General features: G+C 46.3%; 1 protein-coding gene across 4 annotated transcripts in view; it reads left to right on the forward strand.

The window, feature by feature from the left end:
• GRIP2 (glutamate receptor interacting protein 2) overlaps window positions 1-22,371 on the forward strand; it is a 252,049-nt gene that overhangs the window by 194,350 nt on the left and 35,328 nt on the right. For all 4 annotated transcript variants that reach the window (XM_086846920.1, XM_086846921.1, XM_086846922.1 and 1 more), the window contains exons 3-12: window positions 1,755-1,890; window positions 2,656-2,801; window positions 5,618-5,704; window positions 6,259-6,334; window positions 6,919-7,064; window positions 12,956-13,103; window positions 14,414-14,583; window positions 17,194-17,319; window positions 17,966-18,118; window positions 18,341-18,527. In XM_086846920.1, the coding sequence (XP_086703046.1) occupies window positions 1,755-1,890; window positions 2,656-2,801; window positions 5,618-5,704; window positions 6,259-6,334; window positions 6,919-7,064; window positions 12,956-13,103; window positions 14,414-14,583; window positions 17,194-17,319; window positions 17,966-18,118; window positions 18,341-18,527 (1,375 nt within the window). The remainder of the gene's footprint in view (window positions 1-1,754; window positions 1,891-2,655; window positions 2,802-5,617; window positions 5,705-6,258; window positions 6,335-6,918; window positions 7,065-12,955; window positions 13,104-14,413; window positions 14,584-17,193; window positions 17,320-17,965; window positions 18,119-18,340; window positions 18,528-22,371) is intronic.

Below are 22,371 nucleotides of genomic sequence, written 5' to 3' on the forward strand. Positions count from 1 at the left end.
CAGTGCCTAAGCGCCTGCCAGACTGGAGTTAGATTGCAAAGAGGTTCCCTACTCGCATTAATCAAGTGCACAGATTATTCTTGGAAGTGCTTTACAAAACAGGTAGTGCGTGGCAGGACTCTAAGTGAGGTGCAATTTCTGGTGTCCTGGTGGCTTTGAACAGGAGCAAAGTGCTGGTGATGAGGCACCACAGTGCCAAATGACCCCATGTTTTGGATGGATGGAGGAGGCCCTGCACCAGCGTGGATCTTCTGTGTCAATGTGCTGTTTAAGGGGCACTGCCTTGCTCTGGAAGTCAGTGTGCAAGAGGTTTTAAATGTTCCCTCTCCAAACAGAGCATATGTAAGCCTGGTAAGGTTTGCTGTGCAAACAACATCTGGGCCATTTTCAGCATGGGGTTTTTGTCCACATCTGTGGGGCTGCTGTTGTGTGCTACCAGTGCCCATCACCACCTTCTCATGGCCTTGGAGAAAGGCACCTTGTGTGAGGGTGACTGGCTTCCTCCTGTAAAATCATGGAAGACTTCAGTGCACTGACATAGTGGAGGTGGGTGGATCATGCTATAGACAAATGGTGTAGAAGCTTCTGAGAGGAGGCTCTGACAAGGTGTGGATGTCATCCTATTTGCCCTGGGGCTAGTTCCCCTTTGAGGGGTGTGAGGTCTGTTGTGTGCAGTATTGCAGAGCTGCCTTTTGCCAAGTCTTTGAAGCTCTTGGTCTTTTCCTTAGGCCAGGACTGACTCTCCTGCTTACTTACTGCCCTTTCCACACCAAATCCAAGAGCTGGAATAATTTAGGGGCCCTGTTTTCTGTAAAATCCAGACATGATCTGTGATGAGATCAAAACTGACACCAGGTAGGGCTTATGTGTAGGTGCTGGACAGCTAGGAGTGTTGTCTTGGACTAGAGAAGGTAAAATGTGCACTGCCTGCAGCACCCAGAGAAGCAGTACTGGTGCAGCAGGTGTGGGGTGAGCATCCCCCAGACCTGGACCTGTGTTTGATGGCAGGTAGTGCATGTGGAACAGGTCATGGTGTCAAAGTGACTCGTGTCTTCAATTCCAGCTGTAGATGAGGTGGTAGTGGGGAGTTTGACTTGGACTAGGTACAGGTGGGTGGACAAAAAGCTGTGAATGAATGAAGGTTGTGCCTCCCCCTCCACCCCCTGATGATGGCAGGATCCCACCCCTCTCTACACCGTGTTCTGTATCTCCCAGCTATGTTAATGTCTCATGATAGTTTTTTTTTATCACTGTATTTTAAGGTCCATCCTGTTTGGTCCATCCAGGCAGCTACTGCAGGTCTACATCTCCTGAACCTGGATGCAGGAGCATCCTCCTCCTGTGTAACTGTGACTCCCTGGCAGCTCTGTTAATGCCCTCCCCACTCTGTATCAAACACAGTTCCTGAGGTGGTCCCCCTGGACCATTGCTGAGCTCCCATCACCCTGGTCTTGAAGTTTTCTACTGCCTCCAGCACCTTGAAACACAATGTTTTTACTCTCTCATAAGCCCTTGCTACTCTGCCTTGTCTTCATTGGTCCTGCCTGCCAGACCTGCATGCAAATATGGCTGTGGGTCTACCAGGACACATTTCTACTTTACAACTTAACTTCAAATAAACAGAGGCTTTTTCTTCATGCTAGTTGTTCAAATCATCCGAAGTCTATTTTCCCACCACCTGTATGAAAAGGATGTCTTTGGGATTGAGAGGAATGTGACTTCCACTGAGTTTGTCTTTATTCCTGATCTTTCAGAGGAGTTCAGAGGGGTCACAATCGTGGAGCTGATTAAGAAAGAAGGAAGCACTCTTGGTTTAACCATTTCAGGTGGCACAGACAAAGATGGAAAGCCAAGAGTCTCCAATCTGAGGCCAGGAGGACTGGCTGCAAGGTGAGAAATGGAAATGGGGTGTGGAGAGCACAGCAGGAATGGAGAGGAATAGTTCCTTGTTCCAGCTACTGAATGGAGTTATAATTAAAGTAGTTGGCACCCGAGACCCTTTTTTCAAGTGCCCCAGAATGCAAAGTTGTTGCTTCAGGAAGTAGAACATCTTCTATTTTGAGTTATTTCCTATGCTCTGTGCAATTATGCTCTGAAATTTTGTGTAGGGATATTTGGGATTCTGTGAAATTAGGCAGCCTTGTCAGGAGAGCTGCATGGTACAATACATCTTGATCAAGCTAAGTGGTTTAATATTGTATCTGTTCTGAATACTGAGTGTATAAGTAGCATTATTGGCTCAGAAAAAAAATGGGCAAAGAAAGGCTCCAAGAAGCAGGAAAAAGGAAAGAGTAATTGAACAATTTTGCAGAAAACAGGCAAAAGGAAAGTTGTTTTCTCCTTCCCTGCTGGATTTTTTTCAGACAGCTCTTGGTGTGCTTTTCTTTGACTGATTGCTCTACGTGAATGGGACCTGAGCAACAGCAGAGAGGTTGTGAACATGTACACCGTGATTGTTGCTGTATGCACAGATCTGAACATTTGCCACCAGGAAAGATAGATGGCTTCCATTTTAGCACTTCCCTCTGATAGCAGACACATGTAATCAGACAGCAGACATCAGTCCAGCATTACTGGCTTGTTCGGAAAGTCCTACACTTACCAGCCAGCTGGAGACTTTGTGCCACCACTGCTTTTAATTTTATTTCTTTGCAGGAGTGACCAGCTGAACGTGGGGGATTACATCAAGTCGGTGAATGGCATTAACCTGACCAAGCTGCGGCACGACGAGATCATCAGCCTGCTGAAGAACGTGGGCGAGAGGGTGGTGCTGGAAGTCGAGTACGAGCTCCCACCGGCCGGTGGGTGCCTCTTGGACAACACTGCTCTCTCATCTTGGCTCTTTTCGTCCTGGAGTGCAGATGGACTTGCTAGTGCAGAGCTGCTGTGGCCAAGCAGTGTCCAGGGGCATTTTGCCGTTGCCTTCATCTGCTCGCGCGGGCGGTGGAGGCTGCCGAGCTGTGTGCGGTCGGAGCAGAGCACTTTTTCCAGCACAGTGGGTGCCTGCTCATGCACACTGGCAGGGGATGGCTGATTAGGTCTGTCTTGCCTTGGAGTGACTCGACAGCACAGGCCAATCTGCCTCCTAATGCTGCTTTAGCTTCTTTATTTCCCTTTTGGAGTGCGGCTACGGGAGATTTAATTCAGTCTTAAACATGTATTACCAGATGCCCTTTTCTGAACTGTGGCAAGTGCTGTTAGTCCTCAGGATTCTTTGAAGTGTTTCGTGTTTTTAGAAGAGAAATTGAAGCTATCATCTTTCCAGCTGAGGGATGCTGGCAGAGGATGGCAAACCCAACTAACAGGGTTTGTGTCCTGTCATGGGAGACTATATGCTCTTGCCCCCATTTGTTTTGATAATTGATGTTTCTGGTTAAAACAAATTCCTTGATACAGTTTCTCATCACAGTCTTTCCATTGTGAATACAATCTCCCCAGTTATTACTCATTCATTTACCCAGATCAATCAGATGATGATTGGGCAGAAGAAATAGAACAACTAAAAATAAAATGCCAGGAAAAACAAAACTAATGAAATCTAACATTTTGCCCCAGATAGGAAGATATTTTACACTTCAGAGCTTTGCTGTAGCTGCTGCTTTTAGATGAAAAATATTGAATATAGAAATGACTGTGTAAAGCCCAAAAGAGTAAAATCTAATCTGGAATGGATGAATCTGTATCCATCATTCCCCTCTCTTCTGCTGTAAATGTTAGTGGACTTTTGCATACACCTTTGGTAAAGCCAGCAGTGGCTCAAGTCTTGCATGATCTCATGGAAGACTTGTTCTTATGCTCCCTAGAGATGACCACTTTTAACTTTTCTCCATGGTATTCCTTATTCTCCATTATATTCCTTATCAGGAATCTGATAAACTGTATTTACCAGCCAAGGAGTGGTGCCAGCTCAATCAATAGCAGCAATGTGAGATGTCCTCTGCTTTAAATGAGCAGGAAGAGCACACTGAGATAGTGACTTCTCTCCAGGGAGATTATTTGGGCTGTTTATGAATGATCCAAACAAAGAAGCATTGCAAAATACAGGGAATTGTCAATTATTTCCTGATTCCAATTCATTGTGGGCTTTTATCTGCTGTGAGGGTTTGTTATTGCTGTGTATGCTCACCCCTCTCTCTGTCTTTCCCTGAGCAAAGAGCAGAAATACTGTGCAATTCAATAGCTTGTGCTTATGGGTTTGACTTTTTCTCCCCACTTCGTAATTTCCTGCTTTGAAAGAGATCTTGCAAGTCCAAGTCTAGTTTTCAGGCTACTGTGTCATGTCATCTCTTTCATAAATAAACCAAACCCTGTGTTAGCACTGGCTTAGGTTTCCCAGCTCCCACTGATCTTATGAGAGGCTGTTGCAGCCCTTAATACTTCAATGCTTAGGACAGAAATTGGACGGATTCTGAACTCATTTGTGGATACTTTATACTCTTTCCTTGGTATTTGTGTATCACCCCTTGGCTGGGAGCCTTCCCCTGCCCTGAGCACTCCCTTCTGGAGTATTTCTAGGCTGTGTCCCTGTTAGCTGTCTGCACAGCAGCAGGAGCAAAGTGGGGATGGTGTTTGGAGATTTATTTGGCCTCACTGTAGCTGGTCCCCAGGGCTGTCTGCCTGCAGGCATACAATGCCTCCATGGTATGTCTTTTGGGTTAGCCTAAGGGCTGGGCTAAGCCTAATTTGGCTGCAGGTTGCAAGCCCTCAGAGTGCTTGGCAGTCAGGATGAGTGTGGTCAGTGAGGACAGGGGAGAGGTTTGCTTCAGAATTCCTCTCCTGAGCAAAGAGAAATGGCAGAATGGATTTGTCTAGGACAGCCTTCATCTCCAAGTCAAGTTCTTGGTCTTTTATTTTCTGATTATCTTTGTGGCCATTTGTGGCACTTGGTTTGAAAATTAGGAATTTTCAGAGTGGACAAGGCTGAAATGTCATGTGCAGTTCTGGGTGGGGAAGACTGGGAAATTGTCTCATATTCACTGCAGTAGTGCAATAAATCATTAAATAATAGGGGACATCAAGAAATGAAAACAATTTCTTTCCTTTTATCTTTACTTTGTACATTTTGTATTTTGTACAAATAGTACTGTGTATTTAACATAAAAATACTGAATTGCCCCCAGGATCAGTTTAAAGGATTCACTTAATCTTTTTTAAAATCCAAAATATGAGAGGTAAGGGAAAAAACCCAACTTTATGCGTTGAGGATTTGGGATTTTCATTTTCTTTAAGGTCAGCTGGTGACTTGATTCCTTATGCTGCTGCTGTTTTTTTAATAAGTTTCTATCTGTGGCAGAAGCTTTTGAGAAAAGCTGAATGCATTAAAGCCAGTTGATAAACGAGATGGTTTTACTTGAATGTCAGGGTATTAACCAAGACAAATTTAAGGGGAGATGCACAACACTGAGCTGGTGAAATCATCCTAAAACCTGATGGTAGGCTCTGATAAACGTTCACATGTCTGGGTTGGGCTCTTTTTGCTTCCAAGCAGGGAAAATTAAATACGGGTTTTGGGCTGGGCTTTAATTTCGGTGTTGTTTGGATGAATTTTGATACTATTTTGCACTGTGGTTGGAAAAGGTTTATCAGGGGTAACTGGGTCTTTCTCTCTTACTTTTAGTGCCAGAAAGCAGTGCTGGCATTATTCCCAAGACCATTGAAGTATCCCTCTACAAGGAAGGCAACAGCTTTGGCTTTGTGCTGAGAGGTTAGTTGTCACCCTGAAAATTAAAAACCTTCTGATAATGTTTTCATAGTTTTAGTTACTTTCCCATGAAAGTTCTATAAACATAAGTTGTTTATCACATTCCTTCTAAGAAATGTCTTTTGATGGACGTTTTGCATGACCAGTGTGCTTGGGAAGGTGGTAACTTGATTATCCAATCCCTGGTCAGTGTTGAGAATCTATAAATACTGGAGTCAGAGAATAAAGGTTCAGCTTTTTCTGTTCTGACACTGAGAGGCGTTTGTGTGAATCCTTACATGTCCTTTAGTGGCAGTTAGTAGCTTCTCCAGTGAAAAGCAGAAGCAGAGGTGGAAAGTGGGAAAAGAAGGTGAATGACAAAAACCTCAGCTAAGCAGAGAAAGCATGTCCTGGAGGGGATCCCCTGCTGCCTCTAAGGACTGCCGGCTGCCTAATCTAGGGCAGTCATTTTCCTGGCAGGCTGTGTCAGCTGTTATGTGATAAATGTCTCTTTCCCAGCGCTCTCACTCAGACTTTCAAACCTCGGGTGACTTACGGCTTTCCTGGTTTGATTACAGGGGGAGCCCATGAAGACTGGCACAAGTCCAGGCCGCTGGTGCTCACCTACGTGAGGCCGGGCGGCCCTGCAGACAGGTACTGCTCGTGTCCCACCTCCACACCTGCCTTCATGGGCCTGGCCAGCAGCTGTCCCTGCACTCCTGAGGGTGTCCCCTTCCTGTCCTCCTCCTGGTGCCTCTCTGGGGCTCCTCGTGCTGGTGGTGTGGATGCCAGTGGTGCCTGGGGAGGTGGGCACGGTGCTCCCAGCACAGATGTGGTAGTTAAAGGCAGAAACTGCCTCTCCCCATCATTAGCCCTGTGCAGCTGAATCGCTGGTGCTGTGCTGAAAAGCAGGAGCCAGTCTATCTACTCTCATGCTGGTAATTTAATATGATGGGCCTGGTACTATAAATAACCCAGACTATTGTCCCAAGGAGTGTTCTTCCATCCTACAGGATGAGAGTAATTGACCTCCTAATATGTGTGTGTATATATACACACACACATGCATGGTGTGTACACACACAAATTATATATGCTCATATATTTACATATAGATAATATAGATATACAGTAAATACATATGTATAACTATAGATATTTATATAAATATATATAGATATTTGTCTAAATATAAATATACATACATAAAGAAGAGAATTGCCTTTGGTTTCTTACAGGGAAGGGTCCTTGAAAATTGGGGACAGGCTGCTGAGTGTGGATGGGATTCCTCTGCACAGCATGACCCACGCTGATGCCCTCAACATCCTGAGGCAGTGCAGCCAGGAGGCACTTTTCCAGATCGAGTATGATGTGACCATCATGGGTAAGGACAAGATGGTTGTGATGGCATTTTTTTCTCTGTCTGCCTGGAAAGTATGTGAACTAGAGACAGTAGCTGGGATACTCAGTTTCAGTGGAAAAATCGCTGAGCAATGTGCTGCCAGCATGGATGTAAGGGGTAAAGTTCAAAGCTGGCTTCGTTAAATGCATTTGAAATGCCCTTGTGCAGTGATGTGTCTTGATAGGAATGATGAGTGGCTCTACAGGAGAGGGCAAAAGGGGGTTTTCTAATGTAGGCAGAGAGGGTACAGAAGAAGTCAGAGCTAAAGTGGGCTGGAGTGCTCTGCCAGCACTGCAAATAGCACTATTAAATGTGCACAGAGGACTGAGCTGCATGCAGACGGAGACTTGCTGTGGCTTTGGTTCTGAATTTTGACCCTGCTTAATTTTGGAGCTATTCCTTTTCTTAGAAATGTTACTTCAGATCTGCTTCTGAAATAAATGAGGGGTGATCAAATGCTTGACCCCAAATAAGACAGAATTTACTGGAGGGCAGAGGATGAGTATTTCTAAAAAGCATTTTACACAGTCTGAGGGTTTGGTGGTGGTTGTTGTTTTTTGTTTTTTGTTTTTTGTTTTTTTTTTTCCATTTGATTTTTAGTTTCAAGCCCTGGGAAAGGGTTTATTATTAGCTACTGTAAAGTTGTTTAGAGCTGGCTTTGTGACACACAGCTGTTACTGCAGGGAGCATTGTTAATGAGTTTAAGGTTACCACAGAATTTGAAGCTCTGTTGGTTCTGGAAGCTTGTTGAGCTGTGTGGTAGATTGTGATGTTTCATATACATCTCCAGAGGGGTTTCTGCCTCCCTGAAGCCATAACCTGGACTAGGTTGGAGTCTTTTCCACAAATCTCACAAACCAGTCCAACATGCCTGAGCCTAGGATTCAGTGAGGAATAGGAGTTTGTGAGGCTGTTTCCTGTTTTTTCTGTGTGGAGGAAAACAAAAAGAATCCAAAGCTGAGAAAGTCTGATGCCATGTCACCCCTGAGGAAAGAGAACTGAGAAAACCAGAACTCAGCCATGCAATGTGCACCAGGATAAGCGAGCTCCTTGTGACAGCCCTGAGAGCTTTCTGCTTCCTGTTGAGTCTCCTAAGCAAAATCTTTCCCCTTCCTTTTGGTAGAAGCTCCACAAGCATGGACATAGTGGCTCTTCCCTTGAGGGGGTGGCTGCCAGGAGCTGGGCAGAGTGTGCCATACAGACAAGTTCTCCATGGAAGAGCTGGAAGGGAAAGCTGATGCCTCAGTGGTTGCCTGCATGCTGCCTGGCTTCTCCCACATCCCACAGGAGCAGCTTCTCTTTGGAAAGTGGCTGTTGCTCATAATAAGGAGGAAACACTTAAACCATGAGAAACAGAAACTACCCAAAACCTATTTTCTACCTTTCTATGATTTTTGGGGTACCTGGGCAGTAAGGGATGTCTATTCCTCTCCTTGAAGGCTGCTCCAGAGAAGGGAGCAAATGGAGGTAAGGAGGGATTTTGCATGGAGCTGTCAAGTCTGGACAATAGTAAACAATTAATTGTGCGTGGGAAATGGGCCTTTTGAGAGGTTTATTCTTTTTGCAGTCCATGGTGTCTATGTTGCAGAAGGCTGATTGTTTTAAAACCTGACTTGGAGCAAAAATGGCCATGAAGGTGATTTGGTGTCTTGGTGTTTCTTCTCGAGTAACTCTCTCACCTAGAACTGTGAGGGTTGAGTGAACATGGAGAGACAGCAGAGTTTTATGCAGTGCCTCTCCATCTTGTGTTGCTAATCTCTGGACCAGAACTAGCTACTTCCCAAAAATGTAAAACCTGCCCCTTTCTTACATAACTTCTGCCAAAAGAGTGCTCTCTGCAACCCCGTAAAGGAATATATTTGTCCTGCTTTTCTTTAAGGCAAGATGATACAGAACATGTAGCTTACAACAATCTCTGCAGGCAGTTTTGCCAGGCACCAGCTAATAATTGCAGTGGGAGATGAGTACATCATCCCCAGTTCACAGCTATTACAGCCCCTGGAAGATGATGAGGGAAGGGAGGAGCTGGTGCTGAAAGTGGTCTGGTAATATTTTCAGCCTAAAAGAAAGACTCTTAATTCCCATTTTGAAAACCTGGTGAAGGGGCTGGGGACAACACAGTGAAGTGGTGCTTTTCCTGTTTATCCTCAGGAAAATAGAGGTTTTTACATGGTGCTCGCTCTCTGCTGCAGCTGTGTGTGCTGGGGTGGTATGGGCTGACCCTTGAGGAGGGAAAGTTGTTTTTCTGTATCTGTTGTTGGTGAGAGACCAGGGTTGCTGCGGGGGAGCATTGAATCATGGCATTCCCCAGCTGTCTCTGTGGTTTTCCAGCCAAAATTGTGCACTGGGGATGATCTGCATGGGGCCAACCCTGCCCTTGGTGTGAGGGATGTGGCAGCTGCCTGCCATCGCCACTGAGCATCCCCTGGCTGTTGGGATTTCACCAGGGAGGCTGGTGTAGGATCAGACCATGGCAGGCTTTTTGTCAGGTTGGCTGAGATTTCTCAAGGCCACTGAAGGAATTAAAATAATCTGCTATTTCCATTTAAAAGGAGTGCCAACTGGGCATGGACCCTCCTGGGGCATTGGGAAAATCTCTGCCCACCTGATGCCAGATGATTTCTGCAATGAACAGATGCTTTCCCATGGCTGTGCTTTATCTTACGGGCCTTTTAAAAAACAGGGGAGAATGAAAAATAAATCACCTCAAATAAACTGACCAGCCAGAAAATAGTATTTGAGTAGTTACTTTGTAAATAATCTGTTTGCCATGTACCAAGAATCTGGGCTGCAAGCCTTTAGGGTTGACTCACAAAGGGGGGAAGGTTGCTGCCAGAGATGATGGATGAGCAAAATGGTTTGCTGTGTCCTTTTCCTCCTCTCCCTTCTGCTGGCTGCCCCTCCACCCATTCATTTTTAGGCTGAAGTTTCTTAAGCCTGTGGAGCTCTCTTGCTGCCAGAGGGGAGGGCTGGTGGTGTCCCACAAGTGGGTGACGTGTCAGGGTCTGCCGAGCAGTGGCAGGGGCTGGAGCCTGAAGAGGGGCCCAGGATGTCAAATGCTTCCTGTAAAATACATGCCTGTAATGCTGCAGGGGACAAAAGCTGCTGGGCTGTGTCAGGAAGGGTTTCCCCAGTTTGGTTCTTCTAGGAGTTTTTGGTTTATTTTGTCTGCATAAGCAAGGGAGGTCCCTTTCCCTTTCCTTCCCCCTTTGCCCTTCCCCTTTTCCCTTTCCCCGCTCCCCCCTCCCCTTTCCTCTTTCCCCTTTCACTTCTTATTTTCCCTTTCCTTTTCCCTTTCCCTTCTTCTCATTTTCTATTCCTTCTCTCTCACAAATTTCAAATTTCCTGCATTGCAGCAGAAAAAATTCATCTCTACCTTTACACTTGGCTTATTCCCCAAGCAATTGCACCTTCCAGGCTGGTTACAAGAGCCATTAGAGAGGTGGTCAAAGTCAAGTGAGGCTCAGAAACCTAGTGAAAGAATAAGTACTTCCTTAAAAAGCAGCTTCTGAGAGAAAGATCTTCCAGAAAACCCCTGTTTTGAGTGGTGGGGTGATCACCTTTCCCATATCTTCAGCACTGGGGTGAGTGAGAACCTGGAGCAGGCTCTGTTTCCCTTTTATCCATCACAATATTGCCCAGTACCCTGCATGCATATGGGTGTGAGCAGGTGTTTCACAGCCCTTTGTGTCCTCCTGGGAGGTTGTAGCTGTGCATGATGGTGCAGAAACACCTTCTGGTGACAGTCAACGATGCCAATTGACTCCTTACAGTAAGGTTTTTACATGCACAACATGGCTTGCTTTGTCCCTTCCATGTTCTTTTAAAATTAGCTTGGGTGTAATAGCTCCATGGTAATCACACCTCACAAATATTGCTGGATTGCTGACTCATGACCTTTGATTTGAGGCAAATCTCCTCCTAGAATAATTAACAGAGGCTTGGCTGGTATTTCCTCAATAAATGCCTCTATAAAATGGATTTGGAGCAATTCTTATCTGTGATGGAGATGAGAATTAAAAGGGACAGTGAGGTGGCCTGTGCTGTGTGCGGTAGGAGGAGTGACCCTGGGCTGGAGGCAGGACTGTGGTTTCCCACAGTCTTACAAATAACCCTGGTCCTGAGTTCCTGAGGCTCTTTCTTCTCACCATCATCATGCTGAAATCTCACCTGGCAAAGCTGAGAAACTTGGACTCTGGGTAAACTGGAGAGGAGTAGGTATTTTCCTTGCAATGAAAGGTCCAGCAAGTCATTTTTATTTTCCTTATCTTCTTCCTTTCAGTTGGAGGGACATAAATCCATGTCCCTCTTCAGAGGAAATGTGCTGGATATACACAGCCTGCAAAACTGACATATACCTGATGTTTGCTGTTGGAAGAGATCCTCAGTCTCTTGGTGCTTCCTTTGCTAACAAATGCTTAAGTACACCTTCAGCAGGCTTTAACTGGGTGCTTTGTGTATCTTTTGATTAAACTGGGACTGTGCTTTTTACCAGGGCCTGCTGATGTCCCCAGTGGTCCTTTTCATCAGAGAATAAACAGTGTTTTATGTGAAGCCTGCATAACCTTTAACGTGGCTCATTCCTCCTGCTTCCTCCCCTGTGAAACATGTCACTGTCAGTAGACCAGAGCCTGAACATCCCTTGGCTGATCCCCAAGGGGAATTTCCAAGGTAAATTTCTGTCTCCAGAGACTCAGCATCTTCAACAAATCTCAGAAAAGACCTTGCTGAAGCTTAGCTTCCCGGATCTGCATTAATACTCCCATTTATCAGAGAGCAAGAATGAGCCATGCATCAGGTTTGGAGCCAAGTAGCATCAGCAGTTTTAGTGGAGCACATCTTTGGAAGGGAAAAGCCTTACTATGAATAATTAAGGGCTGAGGAGGCATCAGGTGCTCAGAGGGCTCTGCTGGCCTTTCCTTTGAAGTGGATGTCTGGGTCTTCATGAGTGCTTTCCTGTGGCTGTCACCTACACGGGGGGGTGCTGGTTATTGGATGTGTGATGGTGATAACACATTTGTGAATCCCACCTCTTTGAGATGGCTTTAGGTAATCTGGAAGCAAATGTGTGTAGCAGAGCTGGAGGGAATTTCTGTCTAATCAGCCAGAAACACAGGCTTTCTTTGTCCTCCCCCTTCCTCAGAAGAGATGGATAGGTTTGGTGCAGGCTTATGCTAACAGGTGCAATTTCGTAGGAGTTCTGTAGTCTCACTTCTATTAATCTCTGCTTATTGCAGAGATGCATCTTTTAAAAATGAGTTGCCCCTGTATTGTCTGATGGGAGAGGAGGCTGTTGTGAGCAGGGGGTTGGCAGATATGTGTCTGCTCCCACTGTCACACTGGAGGAGCTCAAACAAGCAGTTGAGGTGGCATTTTGAAACTGGTGCTGAAGCACAGAGGAGTTGACTGGTATGTCATCAGCCATGAGACTTCTGAGTACTTCAGAATGTGATATCCTTTTCCTTGTGCTTTTCTTTTTGGTTTGTTTGGGAAAAAGCCAGTAACAGTGATGTCATTATGATCTTCCTTTTTTGTGCTTGTAACACCATTGATGTGACTGTTGCAGAGCCTTTGAGCAATCTATTCCTCAATATTGCTATTTAATCCAAAGAAAAGAGAGAGGAGAGTTCTTTCCATGAGTGAATTGTTGTATGATCATTAATTAGTCTTCATTATCATGTAGATTTTGTGCAGAGGCAATTTTGCTTCTTGAGTGTTCTTCTTTGTTGAGTCACCATGTGACATGGACCATAGATGTCCAGGCTAAAGATTTGCTGCTTCACATGGCAAGTCAGCACTGTTGGCCAACCCCTGCATTTAGAGATGGAAAGGGCTGTATGAGAAGTGTCTTCAGGTGCTCTCTTGTTTTGCAGATACTGTAGCAAATGCTTCTGGTCCCTTGCTAGTTGAAATAGCAAAGACTCCAGGGTCTACGCTGGGAATCACACTGACCACAGCCATGCATCGGAACAAGCAGGTCATTGTCATCGACAAGATCAAGCCAGCCAGCGTGGTGGACAGGTACAGACCTGAACAGGCTGCTCCTAGCTCTGATTTTTCTTTCCCTACTGCTTTTTTGTCCCCTTTTAGTTATAAGCCATTCTTCTCAGTCTTGCCTTGAAATCTTCATGTCCACATATTCTTAGAACTGTTTGTGCTAAAAATATCTGATCCACCAGCAGTGGACACTCCTCACCAGGAATGCAGGTAACTCAGAACATGGGAAAGCTGAGCTTTAAAAACCTCAGGTCTGACTGCCCTGAAGTTATGAAATGGTTAAGGCCTATTATGAAAACTTCTGACTTTTCCTGACAGACAAGGCAGGAAGCCCTTTACGTAGGGATGCACAGACAGACTGCTGTGCAGCACGAGCTGTGTTCAGTCCTGTTGCTGAGCTGAACTCCTGGCTCCCAGGACTTAACCACACCGCTGGATGAGCCCTTAGCCTTCCAGACTGGCTATGAGAGGGCACTCTTGCAAACTTAAAAGATTTTTTGTGAAGCCACCAACAGCACTGGCTCAAACATGAATGTGTTGGTTTTGCATGGGCTGGTTTTTGGTAGCAGGGAGCCACAGAGGTGGCTTCTGTGGGAAGCTGCTGGAAGCTTCCACCATGTCTGGCAGAGCCAATCTCTGATGGTTCTTAAGAGGGACATGCTGCTGCCCAAAACTGGGCCAATTAGAGATGGTGGTAATGCCTCTGTGATGACATATTTAAGAAGAAAACAAAGTCACACGCAGTGTTAATTCCAGCTAGAGAGGAGGAGGAGGAGGTGAGAACATGTGAGGGAAACAACATGGAGACACCAAGGTCAGTGGAGAAGGAGGGAGAGGAGGTGCTCCAGGTGCCAGAGCCGAGGTTCCTCTGCAGGCCATGGTGAAGCAGCTGCGCCCCTGCAGCCCATGGGGATCCATGGGGGATACAGAGATCCATGGGGGATACAGAGATCCATGGGGGATGCAGAGATCCATGGGGGATGCAGAGATCCATGTACAGCCCATGGGGATCCATGGGGGATACAGAGATCCATGGGGGATACAGAGATCCATGTACAGCCCATGGGGATCCATGGGGGATGCAGAGATCCATGGGGGATGCAGAGATCTACCAGCAGCCCCTGGAGGATGTGCCCATGACCATGACAATAACCCTAGCTGGGTAATTCTTGAACCTGAGGTTCAGACTGGAATGAAAAAAAATTATATATGGAAAGAAATGAACAAGAATTTGAGCACTAATTTGCAGTTGAGTTTTGTGTGTGTTCTCCTTACTGAAAGGACGTGGATTTTGGCTGTGTGTGTAATTACCTCTCCTGCTGTTTCCTTTGCAGATGTGGTGCATTGCACGTTGGCGACCACATTCTCGCCATTGATGGCACAAGCACTGAGCACTGCTCCTTGTTAGAGGCAACTCAGCTTTTAGCTGCCACTTCTGAAAATGTTAAGCTGGAGATATTACCTGTTCACCAAAGCAGGCTGCCTTTGAAGCCTCCAGAAACAGGTGTGACTTCTGTGCCTACATTGCTGGTCACTCTCAAAACTCACTTTAGGTCCCTACAAGGGGTTCTTGCTTTTGAGTGCTGGCAACAGATTCCAAAGAGAGACATCTGTTGAGGGAAAAAAAATGGATGTTTTGATGAAATGTATGTGATTAGATGATGTTCTTCAAGGATGTGAATAGGAAAAAGAGGCAACATCTGAACATCTGTGCTTGAATAGGGAAATTGGAGATGGGAATCCCGGGGTTTTGCAGTGCTGAGTGCTGTGCAAGCCACTTCCTTCGTGCGTCAGATAAGAGACTTTAATCAAGAGGGAGGAAAACAACCGTGCTGCTGGCACATATATTTCCAAGCTCAGTTTTTATTTGCCTTGTAAGGCTTTGTAAAGGATGTATTCAGTAGCTGGACTGGTGGACTGATGGACTTCCAAAAGCTGGAATGTAAGTGTTCATCTTTCAGGCCAGACTGCTCGAGAGGCAGCTGTGTCTGGGCAGCCAGGGGTAGAGTGAATCCATCTGTAGCTGCAGGTTTCCACCACCCATACAGAAGAAATACCAAGGAAGTAAATTCTGGCTCCAGTAAGATCAATCCTAAAATGCCTGTAAAATGTCATTGGGAATTCATCCTGGTCAACATTCTTGTTGCCCACCTTTAGTTTCTCCCACCACATGAGAAGCTGTCTCAGGCTCTCCTATAAATTTCATTGTGACCTTGGCCTCAGTATTAGTATATTTTTTGTAGCTCTTGCCCACAGTTTTTTTACACTCTGTACTGGCAGGTTTGTAATTCAGGTGTTTTGGATGTGACTGTTCATTACCAGTCCCCTTTTCCACCATTTTCAATCACTTGTCTCTCAGGGACATACATTTTAATATTGATGCACAGTAGCCCTGGGCACAACTTCTCTTTCCACTCTCTTCTAGGGTGGTTTGGGGAAAGGAGGAAATTATCTTATGGTCTTCATTAAATTGATACAGTGAAACCTAAAACCTGAAAACATCTCCATGTCTAGAAATAAATTCCTTACATGTCCAGTCCAATTTGTGCAGAACTGAAGCAGTTTAACAAAGTGAATGGATGACTTGACCTTTGTGCCCAGGAAAAAAATGGAAAGCTATAATCCTTTTTCAATGGCTGTTAAAATTAAGAATTTTCCTCCTTCCTTTAGTGCCCTGTTCAAAATCTTGAGAATATGTGCATTGAGCAGTTGCTCAGGAGAAGGAGGCTCTGTGGAAGGACAGCTCCATGTGATCAAAGCCTGTTTACCCAAAACCCCATACACAGATCAGTTTGCAGTGGCAGAAATAACAGAACACAAACTTGGGACAATAATTGCAATGCTTGACTATGAAAACTCAGGGATGTAACAATTGTTCCCACTTTTGATTAAACTCTTTAACAAATGAGGGATCATAGGGAAGGATGTTGTGCCAGCTCCATAGCTCTTTCTGAGTTTAGCAAATAGGGATAGTGAAGAAGCAAGGACCCTGCAAAAGCAAACTCTCGTGGTTGACAAGAGAGTGGAGTCCAGGGAAGGAAGCTGAGGAGAGGATATGATGCAGACCCATCCCTGTTCAACACATGAGTCCCTTCAGCCTCTGCCTGCATGGTGTTTGTCATATTTTTCTAAAGTGGCTTCCTGTGCAATCAGCATCTGGTTGGAGGAGGTGGAGAAGGATCTGAAGCTGGATCAGTGGCCAGGCAAAAATATGGCCTAATGCTGGAACGTGGGATTTGTCAAACTGAATTGGCTTTCTCTGTGGTGCTGGGGGCACTTGGAGAGTTTGTGGGAGAATTATGCCTTGCTCACAGGATCAATGAGGGCAGATGGTGTCCAGGAGCAGTGCTGGGATGGATGGGTTTCCTCAGGCAGGGATAATGTGTGAAAGATTGGGGAAAGCTGTTGCAGGGTTTTTTTTACAGAGTTGTCCAAAATGCCTTCTCTCTCCCAGTTTGCTGACAGCTGAGTTTCAAAGGCACATTTTTTTCTGTTGTCAGATGTAAGCTAAGAATTAATAGACAAATGGGAGAGTTTTAGTTGTTATAAGTGGATTAAATTATTTTGTATATATGCCCATAAGCTCTGTCCCTTATGCTCAAAGTGTTTAATTTTATTAAGAACTTTTCTTTTTGTCTAGATGTGGCTAATTTGATTGTTGTTTTTAAAAGCTGCCTGGCTCAAAATTTAATTTTGAAAATATGCAAAATAGAAACTCCAGAGCTGGAAGTGTATTTTTTAAAGCTTGATAGACTAAGTGCTAAACTCACTAAATGTTTAGCAAAGACTAAATATAATCACTATATCATCTGGAAAACCTGACCTAAATGATTTAATGCCTATGATGCACACACAGAAAATGGATGTCTGCTGTTCAAGGCACTAAGAGATCACCTTTAGAGGTGGATTTCTGCCACTTTGCATCGAGTGTCGTGAGGTTACGTGTGGTTGTGTTTTTGCTGCTGATGCTTGAAACGCTGTGGTTGGGTCCTGACCTGTTCAGAGACAGCATGAGGCTTTTTTCTACAATCTCCTGGCTTATGGTTCTTACCTTTTCTTTCTCTCATTTCTTCTTCCTGCCTGTGGGGATTTCTGCTCCCCTGGATGCCATCAGTCAAGGTGCAGAAGAGTGACCACCATCACTGCTGGGACCCCTGTGTCAACTACTGTCACACCCACCACCCCGGACACTGCAAGACACCCACTTGGAACCAGACGTCTGGACAGGATTACTGCAAATGTAACCTCAGTGCATGGCATTGTCCTCATCCTGCCTGTGTTCATTCCTGTTGTGCCCCTCCATTGCCTTAATATTCAGGTTCATAGTGAGGCTTGTCACTTGTTTCCTCCTCAGTCAACTGGTTTTGTTTCCACAGCCCAGTGCTGTGGTACAAAGTCAGTATCTGCAGCCCAGCACACACAGATCTGGTAACTGGGACAAGAGCAGTGTGCTGGGCAGACCCATGCACCCATCCTCTGACCCCCCATTCCTGTGCCTGCTTTCATACAGCAAAAAGGAGTTGCTGTGGGACAGGGAAGGGTGTTCTCTGGTGTTGCGTAAGAATGTGATACAGCAACACATCCAGCTCAGCCCTGGTGCCATACAGCTTGTTAACAGCAGGATTATGGCTACTTAGAAATCTGTAGATGCACTTCTGTGAGCTTTGTGCTGCCCTAGGTTTCTTGTCTTGTGGCAGTAAGATAGGGAAGAGGACACATTGACTGTGTCCAAACTGTGGAAAGCAAACATTCCTTGGGCCTTGGGCCCTGGAGCTGGAAAGGAGGAGCTGCTCCAAACCCACGAGTTGTTTGGTGACACTGTTAGCGAGTGACCCCTGTGCTGCAGCCCCCTGTGCACGTCCCTAACTCGCTCTGTGTTTCCCCAGCTCTGGTGGCTGCCAACTTCTCGTCTCCCACCATGAACACGCAGGGATTCCCGTGCCAGAACTCGAACACGCTACCTCGCAGCTCCCACCCCATGAGCCCCCGCACCACCATGCTGAGGAGGAGGCAGAAGAAGAAGGAGCACAAGAGCTCACGTAAGAGCAGTCTTGGGCCGGGCTGGGTTGGAGGGGGGATGCATGCTTGCCTTGCTGTCCTTGGTGTCAGCTGTTAGCCAGGGTAGAAGCACTTGTCTCATCACTGTCAGTGCCTCTCTCCTCCTTGGTGGCTGTCCCCACCACTGCCAGACCAAGGTCTATGAGCCAGGCTGTTATGTCACCCATGGCTGCCCTGACCTCCTGCCTCTCTCATCCTCTCAGTGTCACTGGCCTCCAGCACGGTGGGTCCTGGTGGGCAGATAGTCCACACGGAGACAACAGAGGTGATCCTCAGGGGAGACCCTTTGAATGGCTTCGGACTTCAGCTCCAGGGAGGCATCTTTGCTACAGAAACTCTGTCTTCCCCACCTCTCGTCCGTTTTATCGAGCCTGACAGCCCGGCAGAGAGGTTAGAGACCTTGCCCTTGGATGCTGATGGTGCTGCTGCTGAACATTTCATGGTTTGGTTTGTTTTCTCTCCTCAGAGGCTCATTTAGATATTTACTATCATCCTTGTAATATCTCCCATTCTTCACTGGGCATGGTTTACTGTCACTGCCATTTCTGCACTCGTCGGCTGACCGCGGCCTCCCTCGCACCCCAGGTGAACGTCTTGGCACCAGGCTGCGGCTGGTCTGGGAGGAGGAGGAAGGGAGTGTGTGTCTGTGTGAGAGTGCCATTCCCATTCCTTTTTATTTTTTTTTTTAAATTCTTCTTTGAAAGATAAATCATTTATATAGGTGCAAAAAGGGGAAAGGTGTAAATAAGTGGCCCCTGCAAAATGTTTTCTGACTGGTTTCATTGTAGCAGAGCCCAGCTAAATAAACAGGCCATAAAGACAAGGCTTTGAACCACAGAGACAGGGCTCTAGTTGAGGAGCAGGTAGGTGCTGCAGTTAATCCCTCCTGCTTTTGGCTGTGTAATGCTGGGACAAGTGCAGAAGGCAGGAACATTAACTGCTGTCTATCATCCCTAAGGACCCTGGGGCCAGTGACTCCTCCAGTGGTGGAGCCTCAGCTCTGGAGTTCAGCTGCTCCCAATACCCTTGCTGGCTGGATTTAGAGTCTGCTTGAGTGCCTGTGCACTACAGTGTAGGTGTCTTCTGACAAGGCTTTTGTTACTAAACCAGTCAGGTCCTAACATGGCTTGATCTCTTGAGGGGTTTAAAGGAGAGCTGATTTTGTTAGTCTGGAACTTAATGTCCCTGTGCTCATTTCTCTTCCCAGTGATTGCTTCTCTTCACGGTGATTACCACCTTAGGCAGGTCTGTCCTGCCTAAGGGTGCCAAAGCTGCAGCAACGTGGCAGTTCTCAGTGCCTGCTGCAGACCCTTTCTTGGAAGTCTCTGATGGCCCCATCAGCATGTGCTGAAGGTTTGGTGTCTCCAAGCCAGCCCAGAAAAAGAACACACAGGGGAGTTGTAGATTTGTATGGCAGGGAAGGTGTCTGCAAGATGAAATGCAAGTCCTTGCTGTGCAGACCAGTGTCTGTGTTGTAGCCTCTCCAGCCAGCTGAGGCAGGGTGGAACAGGAGTACCTGGTGCTTGTGTCTGTGGGAGGACAGCGACAAGGGGCTGGCAGAGGAAAAAGAGCTGTCTTGATGCAGGATAGGAGAGATTTCAAAAGCCTGTTATGCCTTTGTTTGTTTGATTGTTTCCAAACAGGGTTTAAAAATTAAGGTGATGCCATTATGGGTTTTTTTATCCTCTATTGTGAGTGAACTTGGCTCGTGTTGCAAGGCACCAAACTCCTTTTATAAATCAGGCAGCAGCAAAGCCTGCTGTCCCAGGGGACGAGTGAGATGTGCTGAAATCTGCCTGGCTTTGCTTTATCCTCTTGCCAAGCCTGGAGGAAAAGCAGTGACTGGCGGTGCAGCCTTGCCTGGCTCTGATGTGTCACACGCGCTGCTCACCCTTGCGCTGCCCACCCGGCAGCGTTCACACTGCTGCTTTCTGGAGACCGGGAGCAATCCTCTCTGCATTTGCAGCCTGGATTTGATTTGGGGATTAAATCTCTGCTGTGTATTTCGTTCTTTCCTAAACCATACTGCTCTTCCTAGCTGTTAGGAAAATGCTGTGTTTCCTCCCTATCTTGAAGCATTAAGTGCACTGGGTTTGCAGTGAAGTGAAAAAGGCAGTTTTATATTTTCATTTCACTTTTTGTTTCTTGCTGTTTCACAGAGCTCTTTGCTCCATCATTTGAGATACCTTACTCTCAAGAGGTTCTCCAGAGGTTCTGCTGTAGCTGCAGCCCAAGACATTAAAGCCCTTTTCATCCCCTCTACTGGGCTGGGCTCCCAGCTGAGGCTGGGCTGTGCTCTTTCTTGTGCTGCAGTTTTTGCTCTTTCCCAAAAAGGTGAGCTCTGGGGATACAGGGATCAGGTTTAGCAGCCTGGATTTGACCTGGATGTTCACACACTCTGCAAAACCTGTGGATCTGAATGTGCTTTTTTACAAGTGCATGATCCACACTGGCTTTGTCCTTCTGGATTGTTGTGGAGGAGCTGCCTCTGGGGTGCCCAACAAGTGTGAGTACTACCAGGGAGGAGCACAGAATCACCCTCTTCAGGGATGTTGGACTGCTCATATTTATTGTCTGCTTTCTGCTAGCTTGTGGCAAGCGGTTTGATGCAAAAATTCTCACCTGTCTGACTTGTGATTTGTTTTACTGCAAATAGCCTCTAATAGACCTCCCTCCCCACCTGTTGTTTTGTTTCCAGGGTGCATGATTCAGAAAAAGCATGAAGCTTTTGGGTTCTGAATGAGACAGTGATTCAGCCCCTGTTACCATCAGGGAGGGTGGAAGGGGAAGAAGCCTGACATCCCTTCTTGGCTGCCTCGAAGCACACAGCTTTTGTGTCCTTCCTCCCCCAGCTGTCATTGGCAGCAGAGGGAGACTACCTGACTTCTCCATCCTGGTATCCAAAATCAATGCTTCCTGCTGAGCTACATGTTTTCTAGCTCTGCTCAGACACAGTTGTTTGATGATTGCGTTTCTGCCTTTTGGGTATGAATAGTTTGCAAAAGCAAAGTTTAGTGGCTGGCTGAAGCTGTCAGCAGAGCTTTTATCCATTAGGGGCTGAGACCCACCCCCCAATATGCAGGCACAGATGTGCACACACACAGAGATGTGCATGTCTGACCTGTGCAGGCAAGCTCAGGGACATGTAAGGGCACAATGGGTGAGTTTGTACATCCAGCAGTGGGGCCACAGTCACAGCTGCTCCCCACACAGCTGGAGTGACCACGCAGACATGGATGATGCTGAGTGAGCTCTTCAGTGTACATCCTGCCCAAGGCTTGAATATGTGCTGCTCTTTATCAAGCAAGACACCTCCACTGCTCTGTTGCTGTCTTTAAGCCCAAGGAATGAGTCATGGCAAAATGCAGATCTGTTCTGCCCCAGGGAGATATTCCTATCATGGACTCTGACACATCCATAGGGCTGTCTTTCACTCCAGGAGATGCCTGTACTCCTGTTCCTTCTGATTTTAACACACTTTTGCTCCCATAGTCTGAAAGCACTTTTTAGGTTCTGATGTTAGACTGAGCATCTCTGAGATAAATGCCTTCTCTTTGGAAAAACTTGTCTGAAGATTCATGTGGGATCCCATGGCAGAGCTAAGGAGAGCTGTGCAGGACCCTTGGCTCCACAGGCTCCACTCCCAATGCAAGGGCACATAACAGCTGGAAATAGATGTCTTTGGAGTCATTCTGAAGGGTTAGCAAGACATGTCAGGCCTCCTTGTACTTGATAGAGGAAGCCAGACGGTTGTGGCATCACACCACAAACTTTTCCAAACACCCAAGACCAGGGCTTAAACATTTGTGATTGACTGAGGCTAATAATAAAAGAAATAAAATACTTATGACCTAACAGAGCTGTTTGCTGTAAAAGACTCAGGCAAATGCACCTTGAGTGAAGAAAGACAAGAACTGGCTGCTTTGGGAGAAGGCAGCTCTGGTGGGAAAGGTGGTAAAAGTTTGCTTTGATGCAGTGTAAAAGTATCCTCTGAGCTCCTAGCCCTTGTGGCTGAAAGAGTGGTGCCAAAGTGGATTGTGTCCCTGTGTGACCTCGAGATGACAGTGATGTCTGAGTGATGCAGCTGTCAGTCTCTCCTTTGCAAAAGGTGCACTGTGGCCACAGCAAGAGACCTCTTGGTGACAGAGGAGTCGTCTCTGTTGTACTCCGTGCCATCTTTGTATTTATAAGCTGATATTTCTGAGTGTGTCTATGTGACTTCATAGCCACAAGT

The sequence above is a fragment of the Cyanistes caeruleus genome, chromosome 11 (assembly GCF_971803275.1).
Source record: "Cyanistes caeruleus chromosome 11, bCyaCae1.hap1.1, whole genome shotgun sequence".
NCBI classification, from domain to species: Eukaryota; Metazoa; Chordata; class Aves; order Passeriformes; family Paridae; genus Cyanistes; species Cyanistes caeruleus.